Here is a 21,823-nt window from a genome sequence, read left to right on the forward strand (position 1 = left end):
AGGGAAATTAATATTTTATGATTAACTTAGTTGAGTTATGATCATAGAACTGAAGTGTCTTCATTAGTATTGTGTTATTCTACATAGGTATAACACAGATCTTGGCACTGTAACATCATGTGACACTACTGAGCTTTATTCATCAAAGAAGTGCATTATGGGCTTGTGAACTGTGTGAAGGCAACAACCTGTTGCTTTAGACTTACAGCTGAGAGGGGTCTGGTTAGCTCAGATTACAATGGGCTCTTGATCAGATGGGCCAATGGGCTGAGAAGTGGCAGATGGAGTTTAATTCAGATAAATGTGAGGTGCTGCATTTTGGGAAAGCAAATCTTAGCAGGACTTATACACTTAATAGTAAGGTCCTAGAGAGTGTTGTTGAACAAAGAGACCTTGGAGTGCAGGTCCATAGCTCCTTGAAAGTAGAGTTGCAGTTAGATAGGATAGTGAAGAAGGCATTTGGTATGCTTTCCTTTATTGGTCAGAGTATTGAGTACAGGAGTTGCGAGGTCATGTTGTGGCAGTACAGGACATTGGTTAGGCCACTGTTGGAATGTTGTGTGCAATTCTGGTCTCCTTCCTATCAGAAAGATGTTGTGAAACTTGAAAGGGTTCAGGAAAGATTTACAGGGATGTTGCCAGGGTTGGAGGGTTTGAGTTATAGGGAAAGGCTGAAGCTGTTTTCCCCAGAGCGCTGGAGGCTGAGGAGTGACCTTATAGAGGTTTATAAAATCATGAGGGGCATGTATAGGATAAATAGACAAAGTATTTTCCTTGGGGTGGGGGAGTCCAGAACTAGAGGGCATGGGTTTAGGATGAGAGGGGAAAGATATAAAAGAGACCTAAGGGGCCAGAGGGTGATATGTGTATGGATTGAGCTGCCAGAAGAAGTGGTGGTGGCAGGTACAATTACAGCAATTAAAAGGCATCTGGATGGGTATATGAAAAAGAAGGAGTTGGAGGGATATGAGCCAAGTGCTGATAGGTGAGACTAGATTGGGTTGGGATAACTGGTCGGCATGGACGAGTTGGACCGAAGGGTCTGTTTCCATGCTGTACATCTCTATGACTCTAAGCGTCCAGGCTTCCAATGTTGAACAAGTAAGAGGTAGCCCTTAACAAGAATTCCCAACCACAGCTGTTTCCTTTTCTTGACCTGTTAGTGTACAGCATTTCACTAAATGTAAACTTTGTATCGAGGGTCAGATTATAATTCATTAGACTGAGCATACCCTGCATTGTCATCATCGGCAATCACTCACCATTGAGTCTGAAAGCACCCCCCCCCTCCTTGGGAAATTCCCTATCACCAGCCCTGGGTTCTATGGGTCCTCGTGTGGCTGAAGAGCCTGATCCTCGGGTGACATCTCCGACCACAGATTTGGCAGGCGCCTCCGAGTCAAATCGATCCTTGGCCTTGAGATTGCTGGCATTTCTTTCTCCGGTTCTTTTTCCTTACTTTCTTGTACTAACAGATGTTCTCAAAGAATCCTGTCCCTGTGTCGGGGAGTTTCCTCCAAGTCATTTTCCTCTGAACAAGGATCTCCCAGGTGTCAATATCTATGCTGCATTCCTTGTGGTAAGCCTTCAGTAGTCTTTAAAACATTTCTTTTGTCCACCTCTTGTTCCAGTGCCTTTCTGAAGATGGGCGAAGATTTGCTTTAGCAGATGGAACTCGGGCATGCTGAACAAGTCTCTGGCTTACTAATGAAGGTTTTGGATGATCTTGATCTCAATGCTCGTGCCATTGGCTCCTTATTTATGTTCCTAACAATATGAAGAGATTTGTATACTTACACATCTATGACCTCTTATGTAAAGGGGAACATGGACTGTTTCTGAGCATTCAAACACAGCAAAACAAGAACAACTAGCACAAGTAGCTCTCAGGAAACAAAAATGGTCAATGGTAACTAAATATCTGATTTAATGGGAACTTCAACACAAGTGAACACTAAGACATGGGCTCAATAATACCAATCTCTGGTCCTTTGCCTCCCTTTTTCTTTAACAAAGTGGTCAAAAGCTTTCACACTAGTCTTTTATCTGAATAAGGAAATAATGTCAATGTGTATTGAAAAGAAGACTTATGGATAAGAAACCAAAAAGGAGGTAGGGGGAGGTGACATCAGTTGATGTCCATCACCTCAAAAAGCCAATTAGAGATTGATCATGTGCTCCTTAATCCAATTAGCTATACGTCTCACCTAATCTAGGTCAATGCGAATATAAGGGTGTAATTGATCATGCTGTAGGCTGTGACTTGGAGTTCAGCAACAGCTTTTGGGAATAAATGTGCATGAGAGAAAGTCTGAAGTTATCCTGCTTCCAATCAGGAGTGAAATGCTCTCAAGGCATTGGAGAAACTGAGAGTTGAGTGGCACTTGAACTGGAATGCAAGAGCTGCAGCCTGCATAGAAAGTCACCACCCTGCTTTAAAAGTTACCCTCATAACCCGAGTAAGGATAGGGACAGGTTGACTAGGGCTGTTTTTCCTAGACTGTCTGAGGCTGAGGGGTGATCTTATAGAGGTTTCTAAAATCATGAGGGGCATGGATAGAGTAAAGAGACAAGGTGTTTTCCCTGGGGTGGGGGAGTCCAGAACTAGAGGGCATAGGTTTAGGGTGAGAGGGGAAAGATAGAAAAGAGACCTGAGGGGCAACTTTTTCATGCAGAGGGTGGTGAGTGTGTGGAATAGGCAGCCTATGCATGGAGCTGCAGGGGATGGGGGAGATACAAAACAAATATTTGCATCAGTATTTACTGTGGAGAAGGACATGGAAGATACAGAATGTTGGGAAATAGATGGTGACATCTTGAAAAATGTCCATATTACAGAGGAGGTAGTGCTGGATGTCTGGATGCATAAAGTTGGATAAATCCCCCTAATCTGATCAGGTATACCCAAGAATTCTGTGGGAAGTTAGGGGAGTGATTGCTGGGCCTCTTGCTGAGATGTTTGTAGCATCGATAGTCACAGATAGGGTATTGGAAGACTGAAGGCTGGCTAATGTGGTGCCTCTATTTAAGGAAGGTGTTAAGGAAAAGCCAGGGAAGTATACACCAGTGAGCCTGACATTGGTGGTGGGCAAGCTGTTGGAGGGGATCTTGAGGGATAGGATTTACATGTATTTGGAAAGGAAAGGACTGCTCAGGGATAGTCAACATGGCTTCATGCACAGGAAAGCATATCTCACTTACTTGATTGAGTTTTTTGAAGAAGTTATGAAGAGGATTGATGAGGACAGAGTGGTTGACACGAACTATATGAATTTCAGTAAGGCAGTCAATAAGGTTCCTCATGGTTGACTGGTTAGCAAGGTTACATCACATGGAATGCAGGGAGAACTAACCATTTGGAAACAGAACTGGCTCGAAGGTAGAAGTCAGAGGGTGGTGGTGGAAGGTTGCTTTTCAGACTGGAGTCCTGTGACCAGTGGAGCGCGACAAGGATTGATGCTGTGTCCATTGCTTTTTGTCATTTACCTAAATGATTTGGATCTGAACACACAAGGTACAGTGAGTAAGTTTGCAGATGACACCAAAATTGAAGGTCTAGTGGACAGCAAAGAAGGTTACCTCAGATTACAATGGGATCGTGATCAAGTGGGCCAATGGGCTGATGAGTGGCAGATAGAGTTTAATTTAGGTCTATGCAAGGTGCTGCATTTTGGAAGCATAAGTGAGGTATGGAGTTATACACTTAATAGTAAGGTCCTAGGGAGAGTTGCTGAACAAAGAGACCTTGGAGTGCAGGTTCATCATTCCTTGAATGTGGAGTCACAGGTCATTAGGATAGTGAAGAAGGTGTTTGGTATGCGTTCCTTTATTGGCCAAACCATTGAATATAGGAATTGGGAGGTCATGTTGTGCGTATACAGGACATTGGTTAGGCTACTTTGGAATACTGCATTCAATTTTGGTCTCTATGTTGTAGGAAGGATGTTGTGAAACTTGAAAGGGTTCAGAAAAGATTTGCAAGCTTGTTGCCAGGGTTGGAGGGTTTGAGCTATAGGGAGAGGCTGAATAGGCTAGGGCTGTTTTCCCTGGAGCGTCTGAGGCTGAGGGATAACTTTATAAAGGTTTATAAAATCATGAGGGGCACGGATAGGATAAATAGACAAGGTATTTTCCCTGAATTGGGGGGAGTCCAGAACTAGAGGCCATAGGTTTAGGTTGAGATGGGAAACACATAAAAGGGACCTAAGGAGCAACCTTTTCACAGAGAGGGTGGGGCGTGTATGGAATGAGCTGCCAGAGGAAGTGGTGGAGGCTGATACAGTTACAAAAAACAAGGACATCTGTATGGGTATATTAATCAGAAGGATTAAAATGGAGACTGGCCAAATGCTGGTAAATGGTATTAGATTAATTTAGGATATCTGGTCAGCATGGATGGGTTAGACTGAAGGGTCTGTTTCCATGCTGTACATCTCTCTGACTCTACATCTGGCACACAGGATCATAGTTCAGGTTTTTATAGATTGGAGTCATCGAATCACAGAGATATACAGCATGGAAACAGACCCTTCAGTCCAACTCGTCCATGCCGACCAGATATCCCAACCTAGTCTCGAGCCATTTCCCAGCACCTGTCCCATATCCCTCCAAGCCCTTCCTATTCGTATGCTCTTCCAGATGCCTTTTAAATGCTGTAATTGTACCAGCCTCCACCACTTCTTCTGGCAGCTCATTCCATACACGCACCACCCTCTGTGTGAAAATGCTGCCCCTTAGGTCTCTTTTATATCTTTCCCCTCTCACCCTAAACCTATCCCCACTAGTTCTGGACTCCCCCCACACCAGGGAAAACACCTTGTTTATTTATCCTATCCATGCCCTTCATGGATCTTATTAATCTCTATCAGGTCACCCAACAGCTTCCGACGCTCCAGGGAAAACAGCCCCAGCCTATTCAGTCTCTCCCTATCGCTCAAATTCTCCAACCCTGACAACATACTTGTAAATCTTTTCTGAACCCTTTCAAGTTTCACAACATCTTTCCAATAGGAAGGAGACCAGAATTGCACACAATATTCCAAAAGTGGCCAAACCAGTGTCCTGTGCAGCTATAACATGACCTCCCACCTCCTGTACTCAATACTCTGACCAATAAAGTAAAGCATACCAAATGCCTTCTTCACTATCCTATCTACCTGCGATTCAACTTTCAAGGAACTATGAACCTGCACTCCAAGGTCTCTTTGTTCAGCAACGCTCCCCAGGACCTTACCATAAAGTGTATAAGTCCTGCTCCGATTTACTTTTCCAAAATGCAGCACCTCGTATTTATTTAAATTAAACTCCATCTGCAACTCCTCAGCCCATTGGCCCAAGATGCCATTGTAATCTGAGGTAACCTTCTTCGCTGTCCACACCTCCATCTGAAACTTACAAACAATTCCTCCTGTGTTCGCATCCAAATCATTTATACAAATGATGAAACGTAGTGGATCCAGCACCGATCCTTGCCTCCAGTCTGAAAAACAACCCTCCACACCATCCTCTGTCTTCTACCTACGAGCCAGTTCTGTATCCAAATGGCTAGTTCGCCCTGTATTCTATGTGATCTAACCTTGCTAACCAGTCCCTCATGGGGAACCTGGTTGAACACCTTACCGAAGTCCATTTAGATCAGGTCCATTGCTCTGCCCTCATCAATCCTCTTTGTTACTTCTTCAAAAAACTCAATCAAGTTCATTAGACATGATTTCCCACACACAAAGCCATGTTGACTCTCACTAATCAGTCCTTGCCTTTCCAAATACATGTAAATCCTGTCCCTCAGGATTCCCTCCAACAACTTGCTCACACACTTTCAGGACATTTCTAAAGAAATTCCTCAGGGTAGATATTTTCAAATTAACCTATTTGGAGACATCTCAATGACTCTATGACATGTTATGACACAGCCCTGGAGCAGATGGGACTAGATGCTGTTCCTCCTGGCTGAGAGGTAGGGAGACTACCATTGCACCCAAAGAGTCCTCTCCTCAGGTTAGTGTCCTCAGCCCAACCATTTTCAGCTGCCTCATCAATGACCTTCTCTCCATTGTAAGGTCAGAAGTGGGGATGTTCACCCATGATCGCACAATGTTCAGCACCATTCATGACTCCTCCAACATTGAAGTAGTAACCAAATGCATCTTAGTAAAACAAACAAGTACATGACTGATACAATTAACGGTAGAGTGCTGGCTAGTGTTGTAGAACAGAGGCCTAGAGGTACAGATACATAATTCTTACAAATTTCCGTCATAGATCGACAGGGTGGTTAAGAAGGCATTTAGCACACTTGTTTTCACTGCTCAGACCTTTGAGTACAATAGTTGGGACGTCATGTTGAAGTTGTACAGGACATTGGTGAGGTCTTCCTGAAGACTGTGTGCAATTCTGGTCAGCCTGCTATAGGAAGGATATTGTTAAATTGGAGAGGGTTCAGGAAAGATTTAAAGAACGTTACTGGTGTCACAAAGTTGGTGTGTAAAAATGCTCAAATTGTAAAATGGGGGAATGCATGGTGTCATCCCTTTCAGATAAAGTGCTTCAAGATTTAAAAATGAACGTCTATAGGTAAGCAGCTGTAGATGTTCAATTTAACATATCAAAAAGCCATTCAGTTAGCAAGCCCAAGCAGCATTTTTACCCAGACAACAGTTTAAATTCAGCCAATTAATTTAGAGGCGCTCTTGGAGACTAATGACCAATTAAATTCAAATCTGATGGGTTGACAATCTGAAACCAATCATATTATAAGAATTTGATGTGGCATGAGGGGTATCTAATAGAGGGATTGGAAAGACAGGAAGAGCCAACTACTCTCTGAAGGGAAGAGAGAGCAAATTGCTATCGGAGAAAGAACTTCCAGACTCCTACAAGAAAGTTCCATGCCCTCTCTTTAAAAAAAAGCACAATCTATCTATAAATGTACATGGCTCCTTTACTGAATATTCTTGACACGAGAAAATGACTGAGAAGGCATTTTAGACATGAAGAATTCAACAGAGAGAGGTGTTCAGAAGAGAAGAATTATAACAAAAACATCCGCAACAGCAGAATCAGTGGAGAGGAAGAGGAGCAGTCTGGAGGATTCATTCTACATGTAGAGACCAAGTTTTAACTTATTGTTCTTGTTAATTGGTATAAGTGGGATTGTGTCATTGAAACAGCATACTTGCTGGAATTTAGTTCAGTAAGGAATTAGATAATAGTCAGAGAGATTTATTCTGTTTTAATAAGTTCTGTTTAATTTGTTCACTTTTGGAGTTAGATAAATAAATTGTTAGTTAGAGTGGGTGAAAGGATTCCATTTCATTTAACCACCCCTTTGTAACAGATTCAGGGTAAGAGGTAGGTTATACCAACTTTTCACACTTATATTATTCTGAGGTGAGGTGATCTTTTCTGGGTGTTCCAGTTTTAATTATCAGAGGGATGACTACCTCTGCTTCATAATACTGGGGATGGAAGTTTAAATTATAAAAATAGGCTGGGTCATTTTTCACTGGAGCATAGGATGTTGAGGGTGACATTAGAGGTTTATAAAATTGAGGGGTATAGATAAGGAGAATAGCTAAGGTCTTTTCCCTTGGGTGGCTGAGTTCAAAACCGGAGGGGAATTTTTAAGGTGAGAGGAAGAAGCTTTAAAAAGGGCGCAACTTTTTTAAAGAGTGGTGGACATGGTTACAGTTACAGCATTTAAAAGACATTTGGAATAAGTACATGAATAGGAGAGGTTTGGAGGGATATCGACCAAATGCAGGCAAATGGGATGATTTTAGTTTGGGAACATGGTAGTGTGGACTAATTGGACTGAAAGCTCTGTTTCTGTGCTGTGTGACTCTGATTCTAAAAGTAACTCAACTCCAAATTGTAACTATATGCTTCTACTAGTCAAAAGGTTCATTTTCAGAAGGGAGGTATAGGTAATCTTATCTTTAAATGTTTACATTTTGACTCAACCATTTTCTGTTATCGATTTTATACATCAAAAAGACACTATCCTTAAACAGACTTCAAGTTGATACTTTTGAGAGCTTTATTTCAGTTAGCCACACTCCATAAAACTCACACCCTCTTGATTGTTAGCTTCCTATATTTATACAATTATTAAACACACATATATATATATATATATATATATATACACACATCATTGGTTCCTCATTCTAAGTCAATTGTTCGCACTGCTGCTTCACAGCCTAGGGACATGGATTTGATTCCACACTCTAGTGACTCTGTGTGAAGTTTGCACATTCTCCTAGTGTCTGCGTGGGTCTTCTCCAGGTGTTTGGGTCCTTCCTTCCCCTCCACAAAGTACAAAAATGTGCAAGTTAGATGGATTGGCCATGGGAAAAGCAGGGTTACAGGAATAGGGTAGGGCGGTGGGTTTGGGTGGGATGCTCTTCAGAGGATCAGTGTGGGCCTTGATGGACTGAATGGCCTACTTCCACACTGTAGGGATCCTAATGATTCTATTCAGTCATAGCCATCTTCAGACCATATTAGATGACAGCATCCAGTTCCAATCACCATGTTCCAGTTATAATGTGATCACAGGAAAGTGGTCAGCGGAGTGTTATTAAGAGGTTCGCCAGTACTACAGAGTTTGAGGAGAATGATGGGTTCAGCTCTTTAATTTGGACTGAGAATACTCTGGGGAGATTTGACGGAGGTGAATACAACCAATAGGATCTGACATCAGTTTTTCCTGTCCATTCATCCTTCTTGAGCAGAGAGATGAACAACTAATAGATGGCGAATTTAATGTAATTGGAATAAGAGAGATTTGAGAAATGTTTTCACTATATAGGGACTTGTATGCCCAATCACTGCCTGATTGGGCAGGAGAAGCAGAAGGCTTCCTCATATTTGAAAAGTGCTGGATTTACACTTGACTTGTATAAGGTCACAGGGCAGGAGCTGGAAAGTGAGATTGGGCTGGCACACACATGATGGGCCATAGGGCCTCCTCATCAGTTAAGTGTTCATTTCCTCCTTCTGGTTCCATCACTGAATACATTTATAACTAAGGTAAACAGAGTATTGGTTTGCCAGGAAATTGAGGGATATAGGAACAGGCGAAAAGGTCTGATGATTAACCAGGATTATACTGAATGGCGGAATGGTATGGTCCACTCCTGTTCCTCTCTCATTTTCAACAACACACTGTCTTGTTTCCAGCAAAACTGACTGACTTGCCCAAAGTCGAGAACACTGAACACCAGCCCAGTTACGCAAATTATTCACTACAACTGAAACAAACGAGGGTTGTGATTCACAGCAGATACCAATCCTAGTAGTCAATTGTGAACTCGCTGGTGTGTCAGCAAGTGAGCTGAACGAGCAAATCTCCTCCCACACACAGAGCAGATGAATGGCCTCTCCCCAGTGTGAACCCGCTGGTGGGACCGCAGATTGGATGACTGAGAAAACCCCTTACCACACTCGGAGCAAATGAACACCTTCTCCCCTGTGTGAACCCGTTGGTGTGTTACCAGGTTGGACGACGAAGTGAAGCCCTTCCCACACATGGAACAGATGTACGGCCTCTCCCCAGTGTGAACTCTTTGGTGTTGAATGAGGTGAGATGATTGTCTGAATCTCTTCTCACAGCGAGAGCAACCAAACGGTCTCTCATCACTGTGAACAAGCTGATGTTTAATTAAATCTGGTGAGATTTTAAAGCAGTTCCCACAGTCAAAGCATTTAAAAGGCCTCTCATCGGTGTGAACCCGCCGGTGTAACTGAAGGCTGGATGACAGTGTGAATCCCCTTCCACACTCAGAACATATAAACGGCCTCTCTCCAGTGTGACTGCGCCGATGAGCTTCCAGCTGGGACGGAGAACTGAATCCCTTCCCACAGTCTGCACATTTCCATGGTTTCTCCATAGCGTCAGTGTTGCTTCACGTTGGATGATCTGTTGAAGGCTGGACCACACAGAACACCTGTACTAATGTCTTCCTGCTGTGAATATAACGTTGCTTCAGGATTTCCACAATCAGCACACTGGGGCACACTCACTCGGCTGTGAGCATCTCTGCGTTTTCCCAGTCACAGTGATATGAGAAACCACTTCCCACGCAACAAGACCAGAAAAACATTTCTCTTTCCACATTCAAGGACAGGTGATATTCAGGCCCTGAGGAATCGAGTAGCTCTGTCTCTAGTTGTAGCTCTGATCCTGTAGCTACGCTCAATTTGAGTTTCCTGTCTGTACATCATGCTTTTCTAATATCCTGTAAAAGGAAGAGTATTAGTGTCAATATTAATCCATGATAGAAGAACAGAATGTTCCTTCCACCTTCTGTGGAACATTCTTTTCCCTCATTTCCAACACACGTGGTCAAGTGAAACCAAAAGAACCAAAAAACCAACTATCCTAACAAGAGTAGCAAATGTTCGGGAACATTCAGCCCACCTGCCAGTTCCCATCCAAGCCGAACACAATCCTGATTTGGTGCGTGAGGTTCAATGCCAAGCACTAGGACCTGGTTGAGAAACAAGCTGCGAGGCCCCACCCACCCCTCACGTCCCCAGAAGACTTGCGCATGCGTTCTGTTCTCGCTGAACAAAGATGGCTGCCGTTCATCGGGCGTTTGCTTGGTCAAAGACTCGGATCGGAAAACACGAGACCTGCAGGTTCGTATTCAAGGAGTCAGGCGTTCCCCAAGTATTTAGGAACCCTCCCCGCCCAGCCACCGACTCCGTGGCTCCCTCCGCGAATCCGCATCTTTATCGGCCTCAGACCCAACAAACATCGCTCACACGTCACCGTCAATCGCCCTACGCATGCTCCAAACGCTGTTCCGTAGTGCGCATGTGCACCGCTTTCCTATAATGTAGACAGATGAGCGGCTCTATCGCATTGTATGCCGGGTATTTACGCCACCATTGAGCATCCGTTTTACACACTGCCACCTGTTTTGCTACTAAGTGGAGAACTCTCCGCGGGAAGTAACGTAAGGGACAGGCAATCAATAACACACATGTTATACAGAAAACCAAGTGTACAGACTCTTCATTATCCATTAGGCAGAATGGTATTTGGAATTGGTGGGAAATTGACAGCAACAACAACGGAATCCAAACATAGATGAGTGACTGACTTAATTTTTCCAGTGAGTTGTGATTAAGACAACATTTTTGAGTCTGCTTTGGTTTGTGTAATTTGTTTTATTCTGCTGATGTTCATTAACAATGGGGAATTCCTGGAAATAGGCTGCAGAACTGTTCTTTAGCAGTCATTACGGAATGTGCATGTCACTCACAATGCCAACATTTATTGCTATGTTTAACTGCTCATGGGTATCCACCTTCTAGAAAATTGACCAGGTATGTTATGTCCACAAAAAGCAGAACAAATCCAACTGACCAGTTACCACCCTTACTGTATGGCAAGAAAGTTGCACATGGGGTCTCTGACAGTGCTTTAAAGTGGCATTTGCAAATGAATAACCAGCTCACTGATACGCAGTTTGGGTTCCACCGAAACAGAGCTTTTGATCTCATTCTGAACATGGTTCAAAGATGGATAAAAGCATTGACATCAAGAGGAGAGCTGAGAGATTGACTGCTCCTAGCATCAAGAGAATATTTGACTGAGTGTGACAAATGGTAAGTACCATCTTCACCATAAATTTCCAGCCAATAGCCACCTTCACCAAAGGAGGATCAAACTATCGAAGTTCAATCACATTCACCATCATTTTCAATATCCTAGGGCTTACAATTGACCAGATACTGAAGTGGACCAGCCAAGTATTGCTACACGAATAGGTCAGAGACTATGAATTCTGTGGGAAATAATTCACTTCTTGACTTCTCAAAGACTGCCCACCATCTACAAGATGTAAGTCAGAAGTTGCCTGGGTGGGTGCAACTCAAACAACACTCGTGATTTGAGACCATCCAAGATAAAGCAGCTCACTCACTTGACACTCCATCCATCAGCATGAATAGTCATTCTTTTTCGCTGGACACTGCCTCTTCTATCGACAGGAACGTGGGGCTTCTTCACATCACTGTGAACTTTTCACTGATCCCTTTATTTTCCTAGTTTAAATTAAGAAAGACTTCAATGTTAACTATTATTTATTTTTCTACTTATTCTATGAAGTAATGCTTAACATTTTGACTCTATTTCTCTTACTTAAGATGGCACCTTGTGTGGTGACAGTATATACTTTTGATTATACTCCTGTTCTTCTTACTTGAGTACATGTAATAATAACATCTAAATCTAATCTAAAAATATATAAATCTAATATGAGAGGACATGTCAGGGGAGGAAGTTCATAGGAGGTTGTGAGGCACAGGTTTTTTTGTACAGAGAGTGGTAGGAATCTGGATTGCACTGTCAGGGGTTGTCATAGAGGCAGATACATTGGGGGTGTTTAAGGAATTTTAGATAAGAAGATGAATAAGCAAGGAATAGAATGATATGGACTGTGAGCTGACAAAAGGGATTAGGTTAATCACGTTTGGCACAACATCATGGGCTGAAACACCTGTTCCTGTGCTGTATTGTTCTATGTTAACATCCCAGGGAGGTTAAAGGATATTAACATCTTTATAATTCCATAAACCATCTGCCCCAGTGTTTGTGAGACTCTCTTAACTTTATCTTTTATTAATGGTGTCACTAGAGAATGTAAAATGGATAGAATCGTTAGATTAACCTTTTACCAGTTACATAAGAGGGTGTAGGTGAAGGGGCAATAAATAAGGTTACATTTGGAGCTCTGATGAGGCTTCTGATCTCTACTCAGGCAGCAAGTCCGAGGAGATGGGTGGACAGGCTTCAGAAACAATAGTGTAGCCCGCAAACTCCAACTAAGAACCTGCAGGTACCACATTTACGCTCTGGGGCTGCTTTCTTCATGACAACAGGTCTAAATTAACAGCACTCATTTTCATTCGGTGGGAACAGGTCAACAATATGGCCAACTTGTGGATGCAAAAGAATGCAAACAGACCTCTGGGTCCCTGTGACCAGTAGAGAAAGTGGGTTATAGAGTCATAGAGATGTACAGCATGGAAACAGACCCTTCGGTCCAACCCATCCATGCCAACCAGATATCCCAACCCAATCTAGTCCCACCTGCCAGCACCCGGCCCATATCCCTCCAAACCCTTCCTATTCATATCCCCATCCAAATGCCTCTTAAAACTTGCAATTGTACCAGCCTCCACCACTTCCTCTGGCAGCTCATACCATACATGTACCACCCACTGCGTGAAAATGTTGTCCCTTAGGTCTCTTTTATATCTCACCCTAAACCTATGCCCTCTAGTTCTGGACTCCCCGACCCCAGGGAAAAGACTTTGTCTATTTATCCTATCCATGCCCCTCATAATTTTGTAAACCTCTATAAGGTCACCCCTCAGCCTCCGACGCTCCAGAGAAAACAGCCCCAGCCTGTTCAGCCTCTCCCTGTAGCTCAAATCCTCCAACCCTGGCAACATCCTTGTAAATCTTTTCTGAACCCTTTCAAGTTTCACACCATCTTGCTACTCATTCATTTCATTCTCACTCTGCACTAATGCGAGAGAACTGAACCCAGCCTGTGTAGAATGAGGGATAAAACTAGAAGCAGATTCATGGAAAGAGAGACAGAGTTAATATTTCAGATTGATGTTAACCTTTCATCAGAGTTTAGGTCCTCCCAGCCTGTCAAGAATCCCAGACTACTGCCAATGGCGATGAGAAACATCACCTTGAGTTTAGCTATTCTGATGTGCCAGATTGCCAAACCCTCCCACCACCCACCTCCAGAACATTATAATGATATTTTTAAAAAGCATTGCATAAGATATCTCTTATCCATTATCCATCCCCAAATTTTGAATTGTTAAGGGAATCCAGTATTAAGGGGCAAAGGCAGGAAAAGAGAGTTTAGGATTATCAAATCAGATGTGGTGTTACTAAATGGGCGGCACGGTGGTTCAGTGATTAGCACTGGGGACTGGGTTCAATTTCTGCCATGGGCAACTGTGTGTGAAGTTTGCACGTTCTCCCCATGTCTGTGTGAGATTCCTGTGGGTGCTCCCACAGTCCAAAGATATGCAGGTTAGGTGAATTGGCTGTGCTAAATTGCCAGTAGTGTTAGGGTGCATTAGACAGGGGTGAATGTAGGGGAATAGGTCTGGGTGGGTTGCTCTTCGGAGGGTCGGTGTGGACTTGTTGGGCTGAAGGTCCTGTTTTCACACTGTAGGGAATCTAATCCATCTAATCTAAATGGCAAAGCAGACTTGATGAGTTGAATGGCCTATTTCTCCTCTTACCTGTTATCGTCTTATGGAGGAAAGAAGTCGTGATGGATTATGACTTCAGCCCAGGCAAGAGGAAGAATGTGGAGGCCAGGGATTTACAACTTCAGGCAAACAAGAAAGGAAAATTAATCCACACGAACTAGAATTGCTTGTTACAAATTCCTATCTTGGACTGACAGTAATGGCTTTTCTAATCTCCTTTTGTAGGGTGTTAGAAGAGGAGGATAAACTATACATCCATATTTGACAGTTATTTGAAACATCAGGACCAGAATATCATTATCCTTTGAATGTGGAAGAAAAGGTATTTTTGTTTGGGAAAAGGTTTCAAACATCAGTGTGACTGAAAACGTACTGAGTGAGCATGCTCCGGTGAAGTGACTGTGGTAAAAGCTTTAACCAGTTGCACAGTGTGTAAGAAACATTGCATCATTCAATGCAAGGAGATGCCTGTATGTGGAGGACGATCCAACTGACTATCCAATCTGAAAAGTCACAAGCGCACCCATGCCATGGAGAAACCGTGGAAGTGTGGGAACTGTGGGAAGGGATTCAGCTGCCCATCTCACCTGGAAACTCATCGACGTACTCACACTGGGGAGAGACCGTTCATCTGCTCTCTGTGTGGGAAGGGATTCACTCAGCCATCTAGCCTAGTGTCACACCAGCGAATTCACACTGATGAGAAGCCCTTTAAATGTTCTGAGTGTGGGAGACGCTTTAAGAGCTCTGGGTGTTTAATTCAACATCAGCGACTTCACACGGAGGAGAGGCCGTTCGTCTGTGGCAAATGCAGCAAGAGGTTCAGGACTTCATCTCAACTCTCAAAGCACCTACGTGTGCACACAGGAGAAAGACCATTCACTTGCTCACAGTGTGGGAAGAGGTTCAGGTGTTCATCTAATCTGACTGAACATCTGCGTGTTCATACTGGAGAGAGACCGTTCGTCTGCTCTGAGTGTGGAAAGGGATTTACTTGTTCATCCCACCTGACGGAGCACAAGCGGGTTCACACTGGGGAGAAGCCATTTGTCTGCTCCATGTGCGGGAAGGGATTCACCACGTCGTCCCAGCATCTCACACACCAGGCTGTTCACAGTGGGGAGAGACCATTCTCCTGCTGCTTGTGTGGGAAGGGATTCAGTCGTTTATCCACACTGCAAAGACATCAGCGCATTCACACTGGAGAGAAACCGTTCCCCTGCTGCCAGTGTGGAAAGGAATTCACTCAGTCATCCCACCTGCTGAGACACCAGCAAGTCCACAAGTGACTCCAGGAATTAGGATTCTCCTGCTTTTGCTGCTGTTTGTACAGTCTGAGACGAGACTATGTTTGTTTTCGCAGTATTCTAACTTCCTGTACTTGGGGCTTGTTGTCCAATAAATCATATTTGTCTCTAATATCATATGCCAACTCTCCAGAATAAAGAGAACAATTGCCCTCTTATTGACTACTCCACTTTTAGGATAGAAAGCTGGCAAATGTCCTGTACCTAGCTTCCAACGATCATGGACAGATGGAGGTGAATGCACTGCTTGTGATTTCCCAAATTTCTGTAAATCCTGGGACAGAAGCAATGTATTTATTTGATTATTTTTGTATGAGATGTGGACATTTCTGGTTAGGCCAGCATTTGTTACTCATTCTGAATAGCCTTGACACTCTCAGCTTTTTTTTTGTTCCTTCCTGGATTGAGGGTGTCTCTGTTAGGCCTGCATTTATTGCCTATCCCTAATTGCCCAGAGAGCAGTTAAGAGTAAACCATATTGCTGTGGATCTGGAGTCACGTGTAGGTGAGACCAGGTTAGGCTGGCAGTTTCCCTCCCTATAGGGCATTAGTGGGCTTTTAATGACAATCAACAATGGCTTCATGGTCATCATTCTACTCTTAATTCCAGATTTTTATTGAATCAAATTCCACCATCTGTGGTGGGATTTGAACCCTAGTCCCCAGGACATTACCTGTGTCTTTGGATTAACAGTCTAATGATAATACCATCAAGACGTTGCCTCTGCATTTCACAGGGCAGTTAAGAATCAACCACATTGCTGCAGGTCTGGAGTCACATGCAGGCCAGACCAGATAAGAATGGCAGATTTTCTTTCCTAAAGGACATAAGTGAAAAAGATAGTTTTTCACGGCAGTTGACAGTATGATTAATAATGATTCCCATTTAGGTCGCTTTTAATTCCAGATTGTTTGATTGAATTCAAATTTCACAATCTGCAGATGTGGGATTTGAACACACGGATCACAAAATATTGACCAAGGGCTCCACTGACATTGTCTCCATGCCACCAGTAGGGGGGGGTGGTGTTGGCTGAGTGGCATTGTCATTGGATTAATCCATAAATTCAGCTAATGTTCCGGGGACTTAGATCCAGATTCCACACATGGTGGAATTTGAATTCGATGTAAAAAAAGAAACTGGAATTAACAGTCTACTGAAAACCATTGTTGATTGTTGGATGATTCATTGATTGTTCACATGATTCATTCCAGAAATAAAATCGCTTTTTATGAGGAGAGATTGAGCAGTTTCGGCCTATAATCTCAAGAGAATGAGAGGAGATCTAATTGAGGTATATAAGATGCTAAAGGGGATTGACACAGAGAAGGTGTTTCCTTTTGTGGGGCAATCTAGAATTATCACAATTTTAAAGAAAAGGTTAGCAGATTTAAAACAGAGATGAGGAGGAATCACTTCTCTCAAAGCATTGTGAATCTGTAGAATTTGTTCACCCAAGGTGTGGTGGAAGCTGTGACATTTGATAATATTAAGGAGGAGATAGACAGATTTTTAATTAGTAATGAGTTGGAGAATAACGGAGAGTGGGCAAGGAAGTGAAAGTGGGGCTGAGCTGGGATCAGCCACAATTGTATTAAATAATGGTTCAGGCTCGAGGGGCTGAGATGCTTGTTCCCACCCCTTGCTCTTCAATTCTTATGTTCTCACCAATCTCTGATGTTGAACTACAAATCCACCCAGAATTGAAATCCATTCCCAACAGTCTCAAACGTGACATGATGGAGATTTCTTAGGATTAAAAAAACTTTATATTCAACATTGCACAGTCGTCTACAAAGTCAGGACTTGGGATAAATCCCCTGTACAAACAGTTATAGCAGCAGTTACTCAACTGTTTGGAGATGATGTGTTGTCTTGATTTTAAATATTCCACTGCTAGAGCCTGATTATAAGTTTTTACAGTTGATTTGTTCAAGCAATGCAAGGGGAGATCTATCTCAGTTACTAGACTGAAGCTAAACTGTGAAGCTTTCAGAGAGTTGATTTATTTTTATATGCTTAGCATCTCATTATCCATATCCCAATCTTCCTTCATACACAACAAACAAACACAGAAATTGCTGGAGAAGCTCAGCAGGTCAGGCAGCATGTACTGGGAAAACAAACTTAATGTTTCAAATCCAGTGACCCGCCACCACAACTAGAAGCAGCGAGAAAAGTTGGAATATATGCTGATGACTTGGGTAGTGGTGGGGGTTGGAAGATGTGGTGTTGGGAAGTGTGCACAGATAGTGGAGACAGAGCCCAGAGAGAGAGAGAGGGGAAATGTAAAGCAGATAAAGTGATTGCTATTAGTAAGCCAGTGAAGGAGATAAGCTAAATAGATGATAATATGGACTATGAGTGAGTGAAAATGCATTGGCTGTTCTGAAAGCAACCCATCTTATGACAGGACTTCAGGTATGGAGGTGGGTCATAGACATAGAAGAAGGTGATCAAGCTCTAAAACTATTAAACTTGAAATTAAGTCATGACAGCTACAAGGTCTGCAAGTGGAAGATGAGATGCTGTTCCTCCAACTTGCGTTGAACCTTGCTGAAGCACTCCACAGACCCAGGCACATGGTGGCGTGTTGAGGTGGTAGGCAATTAGAAGCTCAGGGCCATTTTTACAAACCAGAATGTAGGTGTTCTGCAAAGTGGTTGCTCAGTCTGTATTAGATCTCCCCAGTGCAGAGGAGACCACATGGTGAATAGTGAATACCGTAGACTAGATTGAGTGAGAAACAGGTAAATTCTGAAGAAGTTGGAGAAGTCACTGGACCAAAAGTGTTAATCCTGCCTTCTTTCCTGCACACGCACACAGACCTACTAAGGATTTTCCAGCAATTTCTCTTTCCGTATCTTTTGGCAGTGAGTTCACCTGTCTCTTTCTGTCTAGCCATACTCCATAAACTCTATTGTGCTTGCAGCATTTTTAAAGCTTATTTTCTAACTTTTTTCAGATTATCACTTATTGTATTACTAATGTCTCCCAGTTCTCATGAAAGGTCATGAAGCCTTTGCATCTAAATGGTGATGTCTCCAGCAGCAGTGATTTTGTGTAATTGACTGCAGCTGTCTACAATGATGGGCGATCAGCATTGGCAGCTTTGACAGAATGACTATGATAGAAAATCTGAAACAAAAACAGAAATTGCTGGAGAAACTCAGCAGATCAGGTAGCATCTGATGCTGATCTGTTTTTCAGCAGTCGCTGAATGATATATGCATTGTGAATTAAAATTTGGTGTGTGGCTGTTTGGGTTCAGCCTCTGATTTTTCTTTTACTTAGTGAATTTCAGTATACGGTGAGCCCTCCTGTGTTGTTTCTTGCAGTTGGAGACACCAGTTCTTTTTTAAAAACAAAATTCTTCCACTCAAGACTACAGGATTTGCTGAATTCTGGAGTGGATTAGAGGACCTAAAGAGTTACTGCAGCAAATAGATCGCAGCAACTTACATGGAGGAAATGAAAACAAGTCTTGGAGCAATTTTACCCATGTAATTAGTCTCTGAATTTACCCCAATTAAAACAACCCCTTGCTTATGCTTCAGAGAGTAGGCTGCATTCTAATTGTAAGTCATTTTGCTGCCTCGGTCTTTTTCATACCTCTGCTTTTCCAACTGAATAAGAAAGGAGGGGTTTCACCAGATTCACACTGGGCCTCAGTTTTTGTTCTTCTTCTGTCAAGAAATGATTTTGCAGCCTGTCCTGCATTTCCTCAGTTGGTTACAGAATCGTTTGCCTTGCTGGAGTTCACGGCTGTTTAAAGCAATGAGTATCTGTTAATCTGCACCTTTGGGGCCATTACTGTCTGTTGTAGGTGAGTGGAGAGCAAAGAAGTTAGTACAGTGACTGAAAATGTGTAGAACTTATTCCCCTTTGTGTCACCTTTCTGAGTCATAGTCCTTCTGATTTTATGGAATGTTTTTTTCAAGACTTATAATCAAGCAAATTGTAAATTTGTAAAATAACATGTAACAACAAAAGAATTTCTGACCAGTTACCCCTCAAGTGAGAAAGGGTGGTAGATGTTTGGAATTCTAGTCCACATATGGCAATGAAAGCAGGATCGGCTGATAATTTTAAATCTGAGAGGTTTTCTTTTGTTAAGCAGAAGTATTGAGGATATGAGCCAAAGGCAAGTTTATGGAATTAGGCCACGATCAGCTATGACCACATTGAATTGTGTAACAGGCTTGATGGGCTGAAAAGCCTACTCCTCTTCCTATATTCCTAAGTGAGTTACACGATTGAAACACATCAATTACGTTTCCCTCATTCTGATAATTAATGTTGAAATGTTTGCTCCAGTTCCACAGGATTCCATTTGTTTAAAACCATAAACAGAACGTTAAAAATCACACAACACCAGGTTATAGTCCAACAGGTTTAATTGGAAGCACTAGCTTTCAAAAACTACATACATTCATGTAGAACTCTGAGCTCAAAAACTGCATGAATTTATGTAAAACTCTGTTATCTCACTTTTTAGATTGGAATCAATCTAAACACCAGGTCATAGACAGAGAACACAGGGGGCTAACACCTTCAACATATTGTCTAGCTATCACCATTGTTAACAGCTAACCCGAGAATGCAACTTTTAAAACAAAAGGGTCTTGTGATTTACAGATGAATGGCTTAACAGACAATCAATTCTTCAATGTATAATTTCAGTTACATCACACTGCAAATTTTTGCTATAAATTCTGTGTTAGGATTGAGCCCTCCACTATCACCTGATGAAAAAGCGTCGCTCCGAAAGCTAGTGCTTCCAATTGAACCTGTTGGACTATAACCTGGTGTTGTGTGATTTTTTTACTTTGTAAACACCAGCATCTCCAAATCATAAACAGAACGATTCGGGTTTCAGCTGGAATGTCTGGTTTCCAAATAAGGGAGACTTTCAGCCAATGAGGGGGGAGTCCGATTCCGTTCGCTCCTATTGGTTGTAGGACCAACCTCTCCCAGGGTGAGCCTGACCGCCCCCTCTTCCTATTGGTTGGAAGTCACCATCAATCACCCAGAGGGTGGTGCATGCGCAGTGTTGGGCTGAAGCGCCGGTCGTGAAGCGGTGGGAGGGACTTTGCTCGGAAAGTGTGCGTGAGATATATCTAATTGGGTGAGTTAACGTAGGAACTCTTCCTAAATAATATGAGACCTCTAACTTTATATCATAAATCGTTCCTGCTACTGTTTTTTTGCACAGGGCGGGGCCGCGGACAGCGCGTGGGAGAAGGGACGCGTTCCCTCAGAAGCGATGCGCATCTGCGGCAGCCATCTTTTGGGCAAGATGCCACAGTGCGCATGCGTGTTTGCCACTGCTAGGTGTACTTTACAAAGGAGAAAGTGAGGATTGTAGATGCTGGAGAGTCAGAGTCTAACAATGTGGTGCTGGAAGAGCACAGTAGTTCAGGCAGCATCCAAGGAGCAGCGTGCCTCCCTTGTCAGCTGGTTTGATGGTGAGGTTGGGGTTGGAGCAGAGGGCTGCCCGTTGCAAGGGGGAGAGGTTGGAGTGGGTGAGACATGTGGAGAGATTCAGGCAGTTGATGTCACAATGGCATTTGGAGATGAAGAGGTCAAGGGAGGGGGTAGGAGGCCAGGACTGGGTGTACAGGAGGATGGAGTGTGTTGGAGGCGGGAGAAGGGGTCTTCGGAGAGTGGGTGGGATTCACATTCAAAGAACTAGGCACAGAGTTGGAGTCAGCGGAAAAAGTGTTCAGCATCTGGAAGTGTGCAGAATGTGTTGATATGTGGGCACAGTGGAATAGAGGTTAGTCCTTTTGAGGACTGACCATTTGCCCTCAGTGAGGGGGAGGTCTGGGAGGTGTGGTAAATACCCAGCAGGGCTTGGGACTGGGGCCTCATGTTGAGTTGGAGCGGAGGTGGAGATTGTCTCTGGGTGGGGGTGTGTGTGAGAAAACGATCATGTGATTGGCACTGACATCAGCAATCATGTGAACGGTGTCAGCCGAAGTGACGTCAGCAGTCGCAGGGAGTGATGTGGTTGGCAGAGGTGGTGTGCTCAGTGGCAATTGCAGAGGGGACATGGTCAGTAAAGGCAGTGAAAGCAGCATGTTTCAAATCCCGGACATGGGCAATTTAGCATGGCTGCACATCTTTGGAAAATGGGAGGGAACCGGAGCACCTGGAGGAAACCCACACAGACACACTGGGGATGTGCAAACTCCACACAGCCTGAGGCTGGAATTGAACCTGGGTCCCTGGCGCTGAGAGGCAGCAGTACTAA

General features: G+C 43.3%; 3 protein-coding genes across 3 annotated transcripts in view; 2 read left to right on the forward strand and 1 right to left on the reverse strand.

Annotated features, from left to right (window-relative positions):
* LOC140457217 (uncharacterized) overlaps positions 1 to 21,823 on the reverse strand; it is a 132,294-nt gene that overhangs the window by 67,728 nt on the left and 42,743 nt on the right. The window lies entirely within an intron of this gene.
* Positions 1 to 21,823, forward strand: part of LOC140457168 (uncharacterized) — a 55,177-nt gene that overhangs the window by 24,026 nt on the left and 9,328 nt on the right. Inside the window, exon 4 of the mRNA XM_072551229.1 lies at positions 14,756 to 20,695. Within this exon, the coding sequence (XP_072407330.1) occupies positions 14,756 to 15,548 (793 nt within the window). The 3' untranslated portion in view covers positions 15,549 to 20,695. The remainder of the gene's footprint in view (positions 1 to 14,755; positions 20,696 to 21,823) is intronic.
* Positions 20,627 to 21,823, forward strand: part of LOC140457204 (uncharacterized) — a 62,814-nt gene continuing 61,617 nt past the window's right edge. Inside the window, exon 1 of the mRNA XM_072551272.1 lies at positions 20,627 to 20,695. The gene's annotated coding sequence lies outside the window, so the exon portion shown is untranslated. The remainder of the gene's footprint in view (positions 20,696 to 21,823) is intronic.

Source organism: Chiloscyllium punctatum, chromosome 31, assembly GCF_047496795.1.
Source record: "Chiloscyllium punctatum isolate Juve2018m chromosome 31, sChiPun1.3, whole genome shotgun sequence".
NCBI classification, from domain to species: domain Eukaryota; kingdom Metazoa; phylum Chordata; class Chondrichthyes; order Orectolobiformes; family Hemiscylliidae; genus Chiloscyllium; species Chiloscyllium punctatum.